The 14,364-nt window shown below is 49.7% G+C and overlaps 2 protein-coding genes across 2 annotated transcripts; one reads left to right on the plus strand and one right to left on the minus strand.

Annotated features, from left to right (window-relative positions):
• Window positions 1–2,576: 2,576 nt before the first annotated feature.
• KY384_003025 (uncharacterized protein) lies at window positions 2,577–3,815 on the minus strand (the record flags this gene model as incomplete). Its single annotated transcript, XM_044811546.1, has 3 exons — window positions 2,577–3,064; window positions 3,216–3,568; window positions 3,646–3,815. 3 exons carry the CDS (start codon window positions 3,813–3,815, stop codon window positions 2,577–2,579), a joined length of 1,011 nt encoding a protein of 336 aa, XP_044670679.1.
• Window positions 3,816–7,172: 3,357 nt separating this feature from the next.
• Window positions 7,173–14,318, plus strand: CUT6 (Acetyl-CoA carboxylase; the record flags this gene model as incomplete). Its single annotated transcript, XM_044811547.1, has 6 exons — window positions 7,173–7,391; window positions 7,440–7,610; window positions 7,670–7,764; window positions 7,814–12,702; window positions 12,752–13,551; window positions 13,608–14,318. 6 exons carry the CDS (start codon window positions 7,173–7,175, stop codon window positions 14,316–14,318), a joined length of 6,885 nt encoding a protein of 2,294 aa, XP_044670680.1.
• Window positions 14,319–14,364: the final 46 nt, after the last annotated feature.

Below are 14,364 nucleotides of genomic sequence, written 5' to 3' on the forward strand. Positions count from 1 at the left end.
GGGAGCATATTTTGTGATTGTGTCTTCGAAGAGCATCTTGAAACAGTGGGCGAAAGTCACGTAATACATTGAAGAGTCGTCTGCCACTATGAAGGGCCTTCCGGACCTACGTGGACCGACCGAAGGCAGGCTCTACTACCAAACGGTTATCTCCAGATTAAGGCAATGCGTGAAAAGATGCACACCAGTCAGGAACTGCAGAACTCAGAATGAAGATTAAGGCAACGCAAGTTGTGAAAGATGTCACTAAGGGCCGACCTGCCGAACGTTGCTCTTCTCCGTAAGACATAGCGCGAGCAAAATCATGAAGGAGACCGTTGTCTGAAAGCAAATTGTACACATCGACGATGATATCGACAGCAGACTCGACGCAGGAATAGCAAAGACACAGACGCGTTGAGGTCTGCACCCTAAGGCATTTGTCTCGTCACGACTCAAGAATCCTGGCTGCCGTTGCAATGACAATGCAGCTGCAGAACACAGTCTGCCTTCCTGAACAATGCGAAGCGTATGTCTTGTTGAGAACAAGCATACGATAGTAGCATTCGGTCATCGCTGAAGACTCTTACGCCGCTGTGATACCTTCTATCCCCACGGCGTCGTGGACTTTGAGAGGATGGAGGAAATGGGTTGAAAGACTTCAAATTTTTGTACCAAAAACTTCCTTGGGCCCAGAAATCTGCGGAAGCTCTCCCGCAGCCAGTCGACAGATCGTTGTTTTTTCATCCGCTTCCTGACGCCACCGTGACGCTCCTTAGCGTGATCAACACTTGTCAGGGACGAGGCATAAGTGCACCCTAGCCATTGCTTCGATACAAAGGTAAGGGGAGTCATACGGGCGTAAGAATTGAGGGAATGAAATCGCCAAAATGTAATTATATATTAATGACAACGGACTCTTCAAACATGTTCAAATGGTCGAGGCGGAATCGGAGGCTTCTGTGGTCTAGTTAGGAAAAGCGCTAACATTCAACACAGTTGCATCTGATCCTTTGCCCCGGTTCACATCCGGGCCGCGTTCCTGAGTTTCTGAGTTTTCGCTGTATTTCCTACATTAAAGAATCCTTTCCTCTATTTAACAATTCTTAGAAAAGCTGCAAGCCTCGCCGGAGGTGTCGGTTACTCACCTGACTCCCCGGAGTCGGCAATGGGAACTGGAAAGAGACCTGCAATAAACAGCAGGACTACCTGACTACTCACCTGACGCCGGGTCGGCAATGGGGGTCAGGTATAAAGCGGCAGAGTGAGAAGAAGCCCGAGAAGGAGAAATTTAGGGTAAGCAAAAAACAGCCAAAGAGGAAGCTGAGACCAAAGAACAATTTTTTTTCCAATTCTCTCCCCATCAATGTTCTATCTGTTACCATTCATATTATATAAATCTATGATGCGCTGCACCTATTGCGACTGTCAAGTCATACAAGACCTCAAAAACATGCCCGTTCACTTATCACCAAAGCGCAGGCTAGAAAAAGGGGAGCCCGCAAATGCGACCGAACGCCCTTACTTTCCTCATACCCCTCCTCAAACACCGCTCTTCCGACCTCTCCTCTCCCCTGCTTATAAGTCCATCATTTGAATCCCAATCATTCACAGAAAGAGTGCACGCGCTTCCCCTCACTTTGCCACAATGTCGCAATCCAGAAACTCAGAACACAACCTCTCGCACCAAGAAGCACCACAAGTTCAGCTCTGCAAGACAAGCCTTACATAGCACCAGGCTCTTCATGCGCCGCTTATTACCTAGACGAGAATCATGTCAAACTCCTACAATAATCTGCATCTGACGGAGTCGTCAGCAGCTGGGGCTGGTGAGAACCCACAATTTAGGGGAAAGAACATGCTATTGGCCTTTAGACTCTGCGTCAACCATGGGCTACGCGTTCATGAAGGGAGACGGTCCGCTCATCGATGGGAAGTTGAGGATTGAGATCTGTAAGATAGACATGGGCTTGATTGATTCCTGTAATGCGAAGGAAGGTGGCATAATGAGTGGATCATTAAGCTGTGGAAAGCGGATCATACGGGCATAGGATATGGGATACATGTGCATGGGAAAAGCAAGCGATGTCCGATTGGTTGAGGTTGTGATTGGATAGGAGTTGGGGATGTAGCAGATGAGCGACATGCAGCACGCAGTAATGATTTCAAATCCTCTCCACATGGAATTGGGTACTAGATTGGAATCACATAGCTGTCAAGATGTTCATGACTCCAGATGCAGCTGTCACAGACGGGAGCGTGTTGTTATCCTGTTCATGTGATAAAGACTTCATTGCTTCATACTCCACTGGAGTTATCTTTACCGTGCTCTCTCGCGAGAAGCTAATCATGCTACAATCTCAGCTCATGTTGCCTTATTCCCATACTTATAATGCCATGTCTGTGCAACCCCCACATTAGAAACGCATGTCCGCTTTTACACAAAAACCACCTTCATTAAAAACTCCCTTTGCTCACGCACAGGAGCAAAACGCCGACGACGCATCACCGAGAAAAGCCAACCCCTCTCCCTCCATTACAGATACTAGACGCCATGACGCCTTACGAGCCATACTATCTCACGACCGTGACCATAATCACGGCGGACTTCCTCCTCCAAGCGCCGCCAGAGTGCTTGCATCGACCCCCGCATCCTGCAACGCCTTCCCCACATTTAACGTAACCTTCTGCGTCAATCCCTGCAGCGCTTTCTCAAAATACGTCAGATGCTGGCCATCATACACGCTCGTGTTCCCCACAATCTCGACAGGCATCATGCCGTCCTTGTATTGCTTGGCGATAGCTCCGATGACGAGGGTTTGGTTGATCTGCGAGCGCATGGGCACGTGGTTGTCGCCTGGCACGAGGACGAGGTCGTTGAGAGTGGAGATGCCGATGGGGATGCGGGTGTTGTTGGTGAATGGGGAGGCGGGGAGGTAGTTTGTGAACGTTACGTTGCCCATGGCGATGGTCAGGACGGAGGGGTTGGGGAGGAGGACCGTGCCGACCATGTTGGCGCCGTCGGGGTCGGGGGTTAGTTTTATTGAGAAGGATGTGACGTTGAAGCCGGTAATTTGGTTGAGGCCTGTGAGGGTTGTCAATTACTGGATTGCTGAGAGAAGATTCTCGTTGTAGGGGAGGCAGGGGAGGCAGGAAGAAAGGGGCTGGCTTGCCTTTCATGGTGACGGTCTTGTGGTAAACGACGTGCGTCACTGGGAAGCGCATCTCGTGCAAACCGGTCCGCCCTCTGACCTCAATCTTGACCTCTTCACCACCTAGCACTGCAGCTGTGTAGCGAGTGAATTCTTCGAGGTTGGTGATGGTTACGTCTTGATCGATGATGGAAATGGCACGCTCTGTGGCGTGGAGTTTGGGAATCTCCACGCTAGCATAAGGTTTACCGCCCTGAAGAGAAAGTGTTGCATTGAAGGCGTCTAGATTGGGATGGTAGCTGGACTTGTTGACTATAGTAGCATTCTGGCGGAGGTGGAAGGAATTGGGTGTTGGGCTGGAAAATTCTAAAGATGATACTTCAAGGGCAGAATCGTTGATGTTGTCTTGAGCGATGTTAGGATACCCAACGTAGATTCTGTTTGAGTATTTAGCATTGAAAGTAGGCCCACGATGCCTTCGCGCTACTATCAACAAGAGTTTGTAGAGTCTTACAAGCAAAGTACAATGATCAAGGTTGATGCGACGAAGAATGCCAAATGCGCCCACCACCACTTCCTGTAGTGTGCCTTGAGCCTTGTCCCGAATGATGTCTTTGGGACTGTTGAATCAGATGACACCTCCTGGAGATGCTCTGTGGCGACCTTACTTTCTTCTTCTGTCATCTTGATGGGAGTGGAAGGCTGATGGATTGTGGTGTGGGAGAGATCAGAAGTTCTCTTCTTGAGCCAACGTTCTTAAGATAGGAAAGTTTGAAAAGGAGTGATATTCAATCGGCCTCGGTATGTGGGGACATGAACAGGATGAAATGTATGCAGTGATAGCTCTAAGTCAATCGAGTGTCGATCGTTTAGATGCGGAAGGAGCTAGCCGGAAGGGGATTCTCAGTATGCAACACACTCAATATTCTTGTTCAAATCACGACGCAGTCATTCTGAATGAAACGGAGCAGTTAGACATGGAATTGGGGGCAGTACTATGCTCTTTAAGATGTGAATACTGGGGCGGTCGCGACCGTTGGAAATGATCTTTCAAACAGCGGATAGTTATGATGGGATGGATGGCAATGGCAGGAAGCAGATCTCGCACAGAGCTTCTCTGCCAGAGAAGTCTCCATCAGCCAAAGTGCCTCGGGTAACAATTCGTATATCGATAAAGTGGCACGCGATCACGGAACGGAGCATATACTTGATGCAAGCGTGTATCCGTTCAAGGAAGAACTGGGTCACTTTTCTCCATTGTATGCTAAGTGGTGTGTCATCAGAGCGCTAGCGGAGGCAAAAGCCGCAAGTGCGGGTGATTGTCTCGGACATCTAACTGGTGGAATTGATAGATTGGAATTGTAGGCGCTATATGGGCATCCATACTCCAGAGCCTGTCACAGAAGTCGCATGTGATGCTTCTCTTACAAGACCTTGGTTCGGTCAGTCATCTCGTATTGACGAATCTTTGGTACTGTCAATACTCCCAGGGGAACACTGGTTCCTGAAATTGTCTTTCCGACTGTGCTGACGGCGAGTGGCAGACCGCTGCTCATACCTGACCGAGGTTGAATGATCAAGGCGCAGTCTACTGCGGGGCCACGCGCATATATGTCTTGCGTTGGCGAGAATGGGAAGTGGTTGTTGAAGCCTTTGAGTTAAGTGTCCGACAAGTCTTGGGAAATCCGGGGGAGGCTAACCTCTTTGAGCGCTTCCGCCGTTGGAAGCCGTTGGAAGGCCGCTAGTGATCTGCAGGAACTACTTCACTCTTTGTTTTACTCCGGCTCGACCTTCAACTCTTTGATGCTATTTCTGTCTGTCAACTCGCCCTACTATACAGAAAGGTGTGGATGGCGGCAGGACAGTATGGGTCTGAGAGGCCATTAAAGGTACCAGACCAAGGCCGACCAGTCAAAACTCCCACATCACAACCAGAAGTAGAAAACTGCTTAAGACCCCTTTGAATGCGAGTGTTGATCCCTGAGATTCGCCCCTACGTTCATCTGGATAGACCGCGGCTTCTTCATTTCCATAGCGAAGTCTGAAAGGCACGAAGCGAACGTGCACCCGAAGAGAACTGTTTCCAATCTCCCTCGCATATATAGCACCCTCTCTCCCCTCTCTGCTTTCATCAATCAACAGATCTGCAGTATCCCTCCATTCTGGCCCCTCTCTGATTTTATGATCTTGTCACTCGTTCAACCTACACTTCACAGACATTAACGTCCCACATCATGAAGTCTTTCATCACAGTCTTGGCCTTCGGCCTAATGGCAGCCGTTCATGCACAAGACCAATGTGCCTCGATAGCGGCGAAGATCCCTAGCTGCGCTGTGAGTAAAAGTTAAACAAGTAAGCCAGGATTCATTTGACTGACAAGCATTCAGACACAATGCATCGATAAAGCAGCCGGTAGCGTGGGATGCAGTTCTCCAACAGACTTTGCCTGCCAATGCAAGAATTCTGCCGCCATCAATGCGGCCGCACTCAACTGTGTCCTAAGCGGTTGTGGTGCTCAGACAGGGCTCGCGGTACAAGCATCAGCCAGTGCCGTCTGTGACTGCGTTGCAACCGCCGCTTCTTCACCTGCCAGTACCGAAGCAGCAGTCGCGAGTAGCAGCCCTGCAACAGCCTCGGCCGTCCCTACTGCACCTGGCCCTGAGGTTTCAGCCGGTTGCTCTGCCGTCATCACTTCCTCATCAGCTCCGTTCCCCACAGCGAGTCAAATATTAGACGGCCAGGTACAAGCATCTGGAGCCGCATCACCGACCAATGCTTCGTCATATAACACCACTATACCCTTCACGGGGGCGGGCAACATTATGGCTGTGTCGGCTGGTCTTCTTCTTCTCACAGTTGGAGCAGGAATCGCTGCCCTGTAGAGAAGCATCCACTGCCATGGAACTTGTAAATGGAGATGCAACGGATAGGCAAAAGGGAATCACGCGGTGGTAATGTATTAATATTGGAGGTGAGAGGTTAGCCCGCATCAGCCAAGAGTCTTTGGCTGGAAATTGTGCCGATCTAGAAGCATTGGCTGCATGTACTATATTCACACATCAAATGAACAAGCATTTCCAACATTGGTCTTGTGTGGAGCAATTCTTTTGTTTAGTGGCTTTTTTGTGGACAAGCCCGAGCGCGCCTCCCGGCAACCACTTCAGCTCGCCCAAACGACGATATGCCACGCGTCTGGAATTCTTCTAGGGCTATTTTAGGGCATCGTGAATGCAGGAACACTCACCCCTTGCTTTGAAACAAGACGGCGGAGATTGAAAATGAATCCCGACGAGCTGGGGGCCCACGAGAGAGAGGATGGAAAATTTGCAGAGAAGTTCTGGTTCTAGGGCCGGTTCGCTGCCGGGGCTGAGGCTATTGAGGCTAATGTACCCTAAAGGCGCTTAGTTCCCCAACGAATAATGTGACGTAGATGTATCCGATCGGTCACCGTCCTGGGATAATCCCACGCTGACGAGCTGTCGGCGTACAACCACCATCAGGAGCTATGAGTGTACTGCATTGATGGGTAGACCATGCCCTCGTGATTCTCGTGGCAAACGGATAGCTAGTAGATGAGATCCTAAAGCTGCCGACATCGAGGTCGTCAACAAATCTGTAGAGTTTTTATCTGGGGAGCACTCCCGAAAGCCAACCAAAAACTTCCCCGTCGTGTACCCATACTCCGGGACTTCCACAACAAAAGTCGCCGAGCTCCCCATAATTCTTAACTATTGAGCTGTCCCACTGCCAGCCACTTTCCCCATCTCACACTGCTCCTGCCTCTGGCTGCCTCTGGCACCTTGTAATAGCCACCGCTCCCCTCCCCGCCCTCTAGTCCTTCCTCCCCCGCAGAGCATTTACGCCGTTGAGGTGCATCTGCACGTGAGAGGAGGATTACGCCCGGGCATTGACGGACATAGCATCAGCTGTTGAGTGAGACGGGAATCATTCGGGGTTGATGGACCCAAAATTCTGAGGATTCAACGTCCTGTTTCTCTCCACACATCCTCCATCTCCCATTCCTCCCCTCTCTTGGTCACCATGGCTCCGGTTGCTGTGAACGGGGTTAATGGGGTTCCCCAGCCCAATGGCGTTCACCAGCAGGTCAATGGAGACTCCCACTCGAAGTCAACCCAGTCATATTCTGCAAAATTCAGTTTAGCAGATCATTTCATTGGCGGGAATCGTCTGGAAGCTGCCCCTTCGAGCAGCGTCAAAGATTTCGTGATACAAAATGATGGGCACACAGTCATTACGAATGTAGGTACAAGGCCAGATTGCTAGAACACTCTATTGACGAACCCTTAGGTCTTGATAGCAAATAACGGCATTGCAGCCGTGAAAGAAATAAGATCGGTCCGAAAATGGGCTTACGAAACTTTTGGCGACGAGCGTGCCATCCAATTCACAGTGATGGCGACGCCAGAAGATTTGCATGCCAATGCCGACTATATTCGGATGGCAGATCAATATGTCGAGGTCAGTATTAAGACCCTGGTCAATTCATATAGGAGCGGTGACTGAGCTTCTTGTAATAGGTTCCTGGTGGCACGAACAACAACAACTACGCTAACGTGGAACTAATTGTCGATATTGCAGAAAGAATGAACGTACACGCCGTATGGGCTGGATGGTATGCATTGCTCCCCAAGCGGATCTGGAATGAGACTGATTTTTGGCAGGGGACACGCATCCGAAAACCCAACACTACCTGAGTCCTTAGCAGCCTCTCCTAAGAAAATTGTCTTCATCGGTCCTCCTGGCTCTGCCATGCGTTCTCTTGGTGACAAAATCTCCTCCACGATTGTCGCACAGCATGCCAAAGTCCCCTGTATACCTTGGTCTGGCGAGGGCGTTGATCAAGTCGTAACGGATGCCCACGGTATTGTGACTGTAGAAGATGAGGTTTATGCAAAAGGATGCACACACAACTCTCAAGAGGGTCTTGATAAGGCCCAAAAGATTGGCTTTCCTGTGATGGTCAAAGCCTCCGAAGGTGGAGGAGGAAAGGGTATCCGGAAAGTCGAGAAAGAGGAAGATTTCCTCACCCTTTACAATGCAGCACAGAATGAAATACCTGGATCTCCAATGTTTATCATGAAATTAGCGGGCAGTGCTAGGCATTTAGAGGTACAACTGCTCGCTGATCAGTACGGCAACAACATTTCTCTGTTCGGCAGAGATTGCTCGGTCCAAAGGCGACATCAGAAAATCATAGAAGAAGCGCCCGTTACCATTGCCAATCCTAGGACGTTCAATGCCATGGAACAGGCTGCTGTACGCTTGGGCAGACTCGTTGGATACGTTTCAGCCGGTACTGTCGAATATCTGTACTCCCACGCGGAAGATAAATTTTACTTCTTGGAGCTTAACCCCAGATTGCAGGTTGAGCACCCTACTACCGAGATGGTCACCGGTGTCAATCTACCAGCTGCTCAATTGCAGATCGCCATGGGTCTTCCACTGCATAGGGTTCGGGATATCCGACTTCTGTATGGCGCAGATCCGCAAGGCATCAATGAAATTGACTTCAATTTCGAGAAGTCTGACAGCCTAAAGTCTCAGCGACGTCCGACACCAAAAGGGCATACTACTGCTTGTCGTATCACCTCCGAAGACCCTGGAGAGGGCTTCAAGCCCTCAAGCGGCATGATGCACGAGCTCAACTTTCGAAGTAGTTCGAATGTGTGGGGGTATTTCTCCGTCGGTCAAGCTGGTGGGATTCATAACTTCTCCGATAGTCAATTTGGTCATATTTTTGCGTATGGTGAAAACCGTACTGCATCTCGGAAACACATGGTTGTTGCCCTGAAAGAGTTGAGCATTCGAGGTGACTTCAGAAACATCGTCGAGTATCTTATCAAGCTTCTAGAAACGCCTGCCTTCGCTGACAACACAATAACGACCGGTTGGCTGGATGAACTTATCACAAACAAACTTACCGCTGAGAGACCCGACACCATCCTTGCAGTTGTCTGCGGTGCTGTGACCAAAGCTCATTCTGCAAGTGAAGCTTGCATTCAGGAATATCGATCTAGCTTAGAGAAGGGACAGGTCCCACAAAAAGACATCCTCAAAACGGTCTTTCCTATCGATTTCATCTACGAAGGCGTGCGATACAAGTTCACTGCCACACGATCAAGCCTAGACAGTTACCATCTATTCATCAACGGCTCCAAATGCGCCGTTGGTGTTCGATCTCTTGCTGACGGTGGTTTGCTTGTCCTCATGAGCGGCCGAAGCCACAGTGTCTACTGGAAGGAAGAGGTCGGTGCAACGCGTATAAGTGTTGATAGCAAATCTTGCCTTCTCGAGCAAGAGAATGATCCGACGCAGCTTCGAACACCTAGTCCTGGAAAACTCGTGAAATATACCGTAGAGAACGGTGAACACGTCAAGGCTGGGCAAACTTTTGCAGAAGTCGAAGTCATGAAGATGTACATGCCTTTGCTCACACAAGAAGAAGGTAATGTGCAGCTCATCAAACAGCCTGGAGCTGTCCTTGAAGCAGGAGATATCCTCGGAATTCTTGGATTGGATGATCCCTCCAGGGTCAAGCACGCGCAACCCTTCCAAGGTCAGCTTCCCGATCTCGGTCCTCCTCAGGTAGTCGGCGGCAAGCCGCCTCAACGATACTCCCAATTACACAGCATTCTTGAGAACATCCTTCAAGGTTTTGACAACCAAGTCATTATGGCCTCAACCTTGAACGAATTAGTCCAGGTACTCCGGGAGCCTGAACTACCCTACGGCGAATGGAATGCTCAAATATCGGCGCTACATGCACGAATGCCCGCCAAATTAGATCAGCAACTCGCGCAGATTGTTGACAGAGCCAAGACTCGGAAAGTCGAGTTCCCAGCAAAACAGCTTGCAAAAGCTTTGAGTCGATTCATTGAAGAAATTGATGATGCATCCTCTGCAGATGTTCTCCGAACATCTCTTGCACCGCTTACTGAAGTCATTGGACGTTATACGGAGGGATTGAAAGTTCACGAATATAATGTGTTTTGCAACCTTCTGGAGAAGTACTATGAGGTCGAATCACTATTCTCCAGCCGCAATCTTCGAGATGAGGATGTCGTTCTCAAACTCCGGGAGCAAAATAAGGACGACATACTAAAGGTAGTGTACACAGTTCTTGCGCATAGCAGGGTCGGTTCGAAGAACAACCTTGTTCTCGCAATCCTGGATTTGTACAGACCGAACAAGCCGTACACGCCTAACGTCGCGAAGTATTTCAAACCTATGTTGCGCAAACTGACAGAGCTTGATTCACGACCGACTGCTAAAGTCACACTCAAGGCACGTGAGGTCTTGATCCAGTGTGCTCTTCCGTCTCTTGAGGAGCGAGAGAATCAGATGGAGCATATCCTTCGAAATTCCGTTGTAGAGACAAGATATGGTGAAACGGGCTGGGATCACAGAGAACCAGATGCCGACACCCTCAAAGAAGTCGTCGATTCGAAGTTCACCGTCTTTGATGTCTTGCCCCAATTCTTTGCTCATCATGATCCTTGGGTCTCTCTTGCAGCTTTAGACGTCTACGTTCGACGAGCCTATCGTGCATATACTGTCCAGAGTGTGGATTACCACACGGAAAATGAACCTCCGTACCTTCTATCATGGGATTTCTCACTCCGTAGGGTTGGCCATTCGGAACTAGGCTACACGAATGTTTCCAATCCATCAACACCTGGTACACCAAGGGCGTTAGGCCCATCAAAGTTTTCTCGCATACAATCCATAAGCGACATGTCCTATCTTACACGGAGAGAGACCGACGGCAGAACGGAACCCGAAAGAAAAGGCGTCATCCTCCCAATTCAATATTTAGACGACATTGAAGAGCACTTTCAGGCAGCACTCGAGCTCTTCCCTGTGAGCAAGCCGACGAGAGGCCCGCTTCCGAATGGTGTGCTCCCTGAGCTTCAAGCTAAGAGACGCCCAGCAGAACCAAAGAGCGAAGAGGAAGACTCTGAGTTGACGGGCGTATTCAATGTTGCTATCAGAGACGCTGAATCTTTCGACGACAAAGAGTTGCTCCAGCGTGTTCATGAGATTGTGACCGACTACAAGTCCGAATTACTCAGTCGTAAGGTTCGTAGAATAAGCTTCATCTGCGGCCACAAAGATGGAACCTACCCTGGCTACTTCACATTCCGTGGGCCTAATTACGCGGAAGACGACAGCATCCGTCATATCGAGCCAGCGCTGGCCTTCCAATTGGAACTTGGACGCCTGTCTAATTTCAGGATCAAGCCGGTATTTACCGAAAACAGGAATATTCACGTCTATGAGGCTATTGGTAAGTCATCTGAAGGGAGTAAGTCGGTGGATAAACGATACTTCACACGTGGGGTTGTCCGGCCTGGTCGCCTACGAGATGAGATTCCAACAGCGGAGTACCTCATATCCGAGGCTGATCGCTTGATGACCGATATCCTCGACGCACTCGAAATCATTGGCAACAACGGCTCTGACTTGAACCATATCTTCATCAATTTCTCCGCTGTTTTCCCATTGGAGCCACGAGAAGTCGAGGAAGCCTTAGCTGGATTCCTTGACCGCTTTGGGCGAAGAGCATGGCGTCTCCGTGTCACTAGCGCGGAGATCCGTATCATCTGTACAGATCCGGCCACTGGCATGCCATACCCTCTTCGCTGCATGATCACTAATACCTCCGGCTATGTCATTCAGGTAGAGTTGTACGCCGAGAAGAAGTCTGACAAAGGTAACGATTTCCTATTCCACAGCATTGGTGGTACAACTAGGATTGGGTCAATGCATTTGCGACCTGTCTCAACGCCGTATCCCACCAAGGAATGGTTGCAGCCGAAGAGGTACAAAGCCCATCTCATGGGAACGCAATACGTCTATGACTTCCCAGACCTCTTCCGCCAGGCTTTCCAGAACAGCTGGGGCAAAGCTGTTGCGAAACATTCATCTTTGGGTTCTAAGCAGCCGCGCAGTGAAGATATCATGGAGGTCAGCGAGCTTGTCCTTGACGACAACGATCACCTTGCCGAAGTATCGAGGGATCCAGGTACCAACACGAGTGGTATGGTTGGATGGATTATAACGGCGAAGACACCCGAATATCCCAAAGGCAGAAGATTTATCATTGTGGCCAACGACATTACCTTTAAAATTGGCTCTTTCGGTCCTGTAGAAGATCATTTCTTCTACAAATGCACAGAACTTGCTAGAAAGCTGGGAATTCCCCGCATCTACTTGTCAGCTAATTCTGGTGCTCGCATTGGTATGGCTGAAGAGCTGATCCCACATTTCTCCGCGGCTTGGAACGATCCTGCTAAACCTGAAGCCGGCTTTAAGTACTTGTATCTTACGCCCAAGATCAAAGAACGTTTTGAGGATGGCAAGAATCGCGGAGTCATTACCGAGAAGATTACCGAGGATGGCGAGGAACGATACAAAATCACTACCATCATTGGAGCAGAGAATGGCTTGGGTGTTGAATGCCTGAAGGGATCTGGTCTCATTGCTGGAGCGACCTCCAAGGCATATGAAGACATCTTTACTATCACTCTTGTGACCTGCCGATCAGTCGGTAAGTATCTCAATGCTCATTGGGTTCTCAATTGTCTAATTGTATACAGGTATTGGCGCTTATCTTGTTCGTCTGGGTCAGCGGGCTATTCAAATCGAGGGCCAACCGATTATTCTAACGGGGTCGCAAGCCATCAATAAACTCCTCGGCCGTGAAGTATACACATCAAACCTCCAACTTGGTGGTACTCAAATTATGTATAAGAATGGAGTATCACATATGACTGCTGATGACGACTTTGAGGGTGTCTCGAAAATTGTCGAATGGATGTCATTTGTTCCTGAAAAGAAAGACAGTCCAGTCCCAATTGGTCTATCCGCAGACTCGTGGGACAGACCTATCGCATACTATCCTCCCCAAAAGCAGACATACGACGTCAGATGGCTTCTTGGGGGCAAGGAGGACGATGAGGGTTTCCTCAGCGGACTTTTCGACAAAGATTCTTTCCAAGAGTCCTTGGGCGGCTGGGCCAGGACAGTCGTCGTTGGCCGCGCTCGACTAGGTGGTATACCGCTTGGTGTCATAGCCGTCGAGAACCGATCGGTAGAAAGCGTTTCTCCCGCGGACCCTGCCAATCCAGACTCTATCGAACAAATTGCCCAAGAGGCTGGCGGTGTTTGGTATCCAAATTCCGCTTTCAAGACTGCGCAGGCACTTCGCGACTTCAACAATGGCGAGCAGCTACCTGTGATGATTCTTGCTAATTGGCGCGGCTTCTCCGGTGGCCAACGTGATATGTACAATGAGATTCTCAAGTACGGGTCGTATATTGTGGATGCTTTGGTCAAATACGAGCAGCCCGTGTTTGTCTACATTCCACCGTTTGGCGAACTACGGGGAGGGTCTTGGGTATGTTTAGTCTATGACTGCTTTTGTTTCCCAAGCACTTGCTAACAAGACTTCAGGTTGTGGTCGATCCGACAATTAACGCCGATTTCATGGAAATGTACGCTGACGAAGACGCCCGCGGCGGTGTCCTTGAACCTGAGGGCATTGTCGGCATCAAATATAGACGCGATCGCCAACTCGAGACCATGGCACGCACAGACACTACCTATGCAGAGTTGAAGGCTGCTTTGGAGGACAAGAGCCTGACAGCCGAGAAGCGAGCTGAGATCAAGACCAAGATGACGGAACGAGAGACACTGTTGCTTCCCGTGTACTCTCAAATCGCGCTTCAATTTGCGGATCTCCATGATCGCGCTGGCCGCATGAAGGCCAAGGAGACTATTCGCATGCCTCTGCAGTGGAAGGAGGCTCGCAGATTCTTCTACTGGCGCTTACGTCGTCGGTTGAACGAGGACAGCTTGATCAAGAAAATAAACGCCAGCTCGCCCAAGGATCTTGCCTCTCGCAGCTCCAGTCTCCAGAAACTGCAGGCTTGGACTGGCATCCAGGACTTCGACACCAACGATCGTGCAGTGGCTTCTTGGTATGAGGAAAACCGCAAGGACGTTTCTGCTAAGCTCGAGGCCTTGAAGAGCGAGGGCGTTGCATACGACATTGCTACGCTACTGAGCGCAAACAAGGATGGCGGGCTCAAAGGGCTTAAGCAGGCTTTGGAGACTATGCCTGTTCGAGAGCGAGAGGAGGCTTTCAAGTTTTTGAAGGGTTAACCAATCATTGCTGTGCAAGTGTGAGATAGGCGGCTTGGAATGTTTG

This window comes from Bacidia gigantensis, assembly GCF_019456465.1.
Source record: "Bacidia gigantensis strain McMullin 20006 chromosome Unknown contig_180, whole genome shotgun sequence".
Lineage (NCBI taxonomy): Eukaryota > Fungi > Ascomycota > Lecanoromycetes > Lecanorales > Ramalinaceae > Bacidia > Bacidia gigantensis.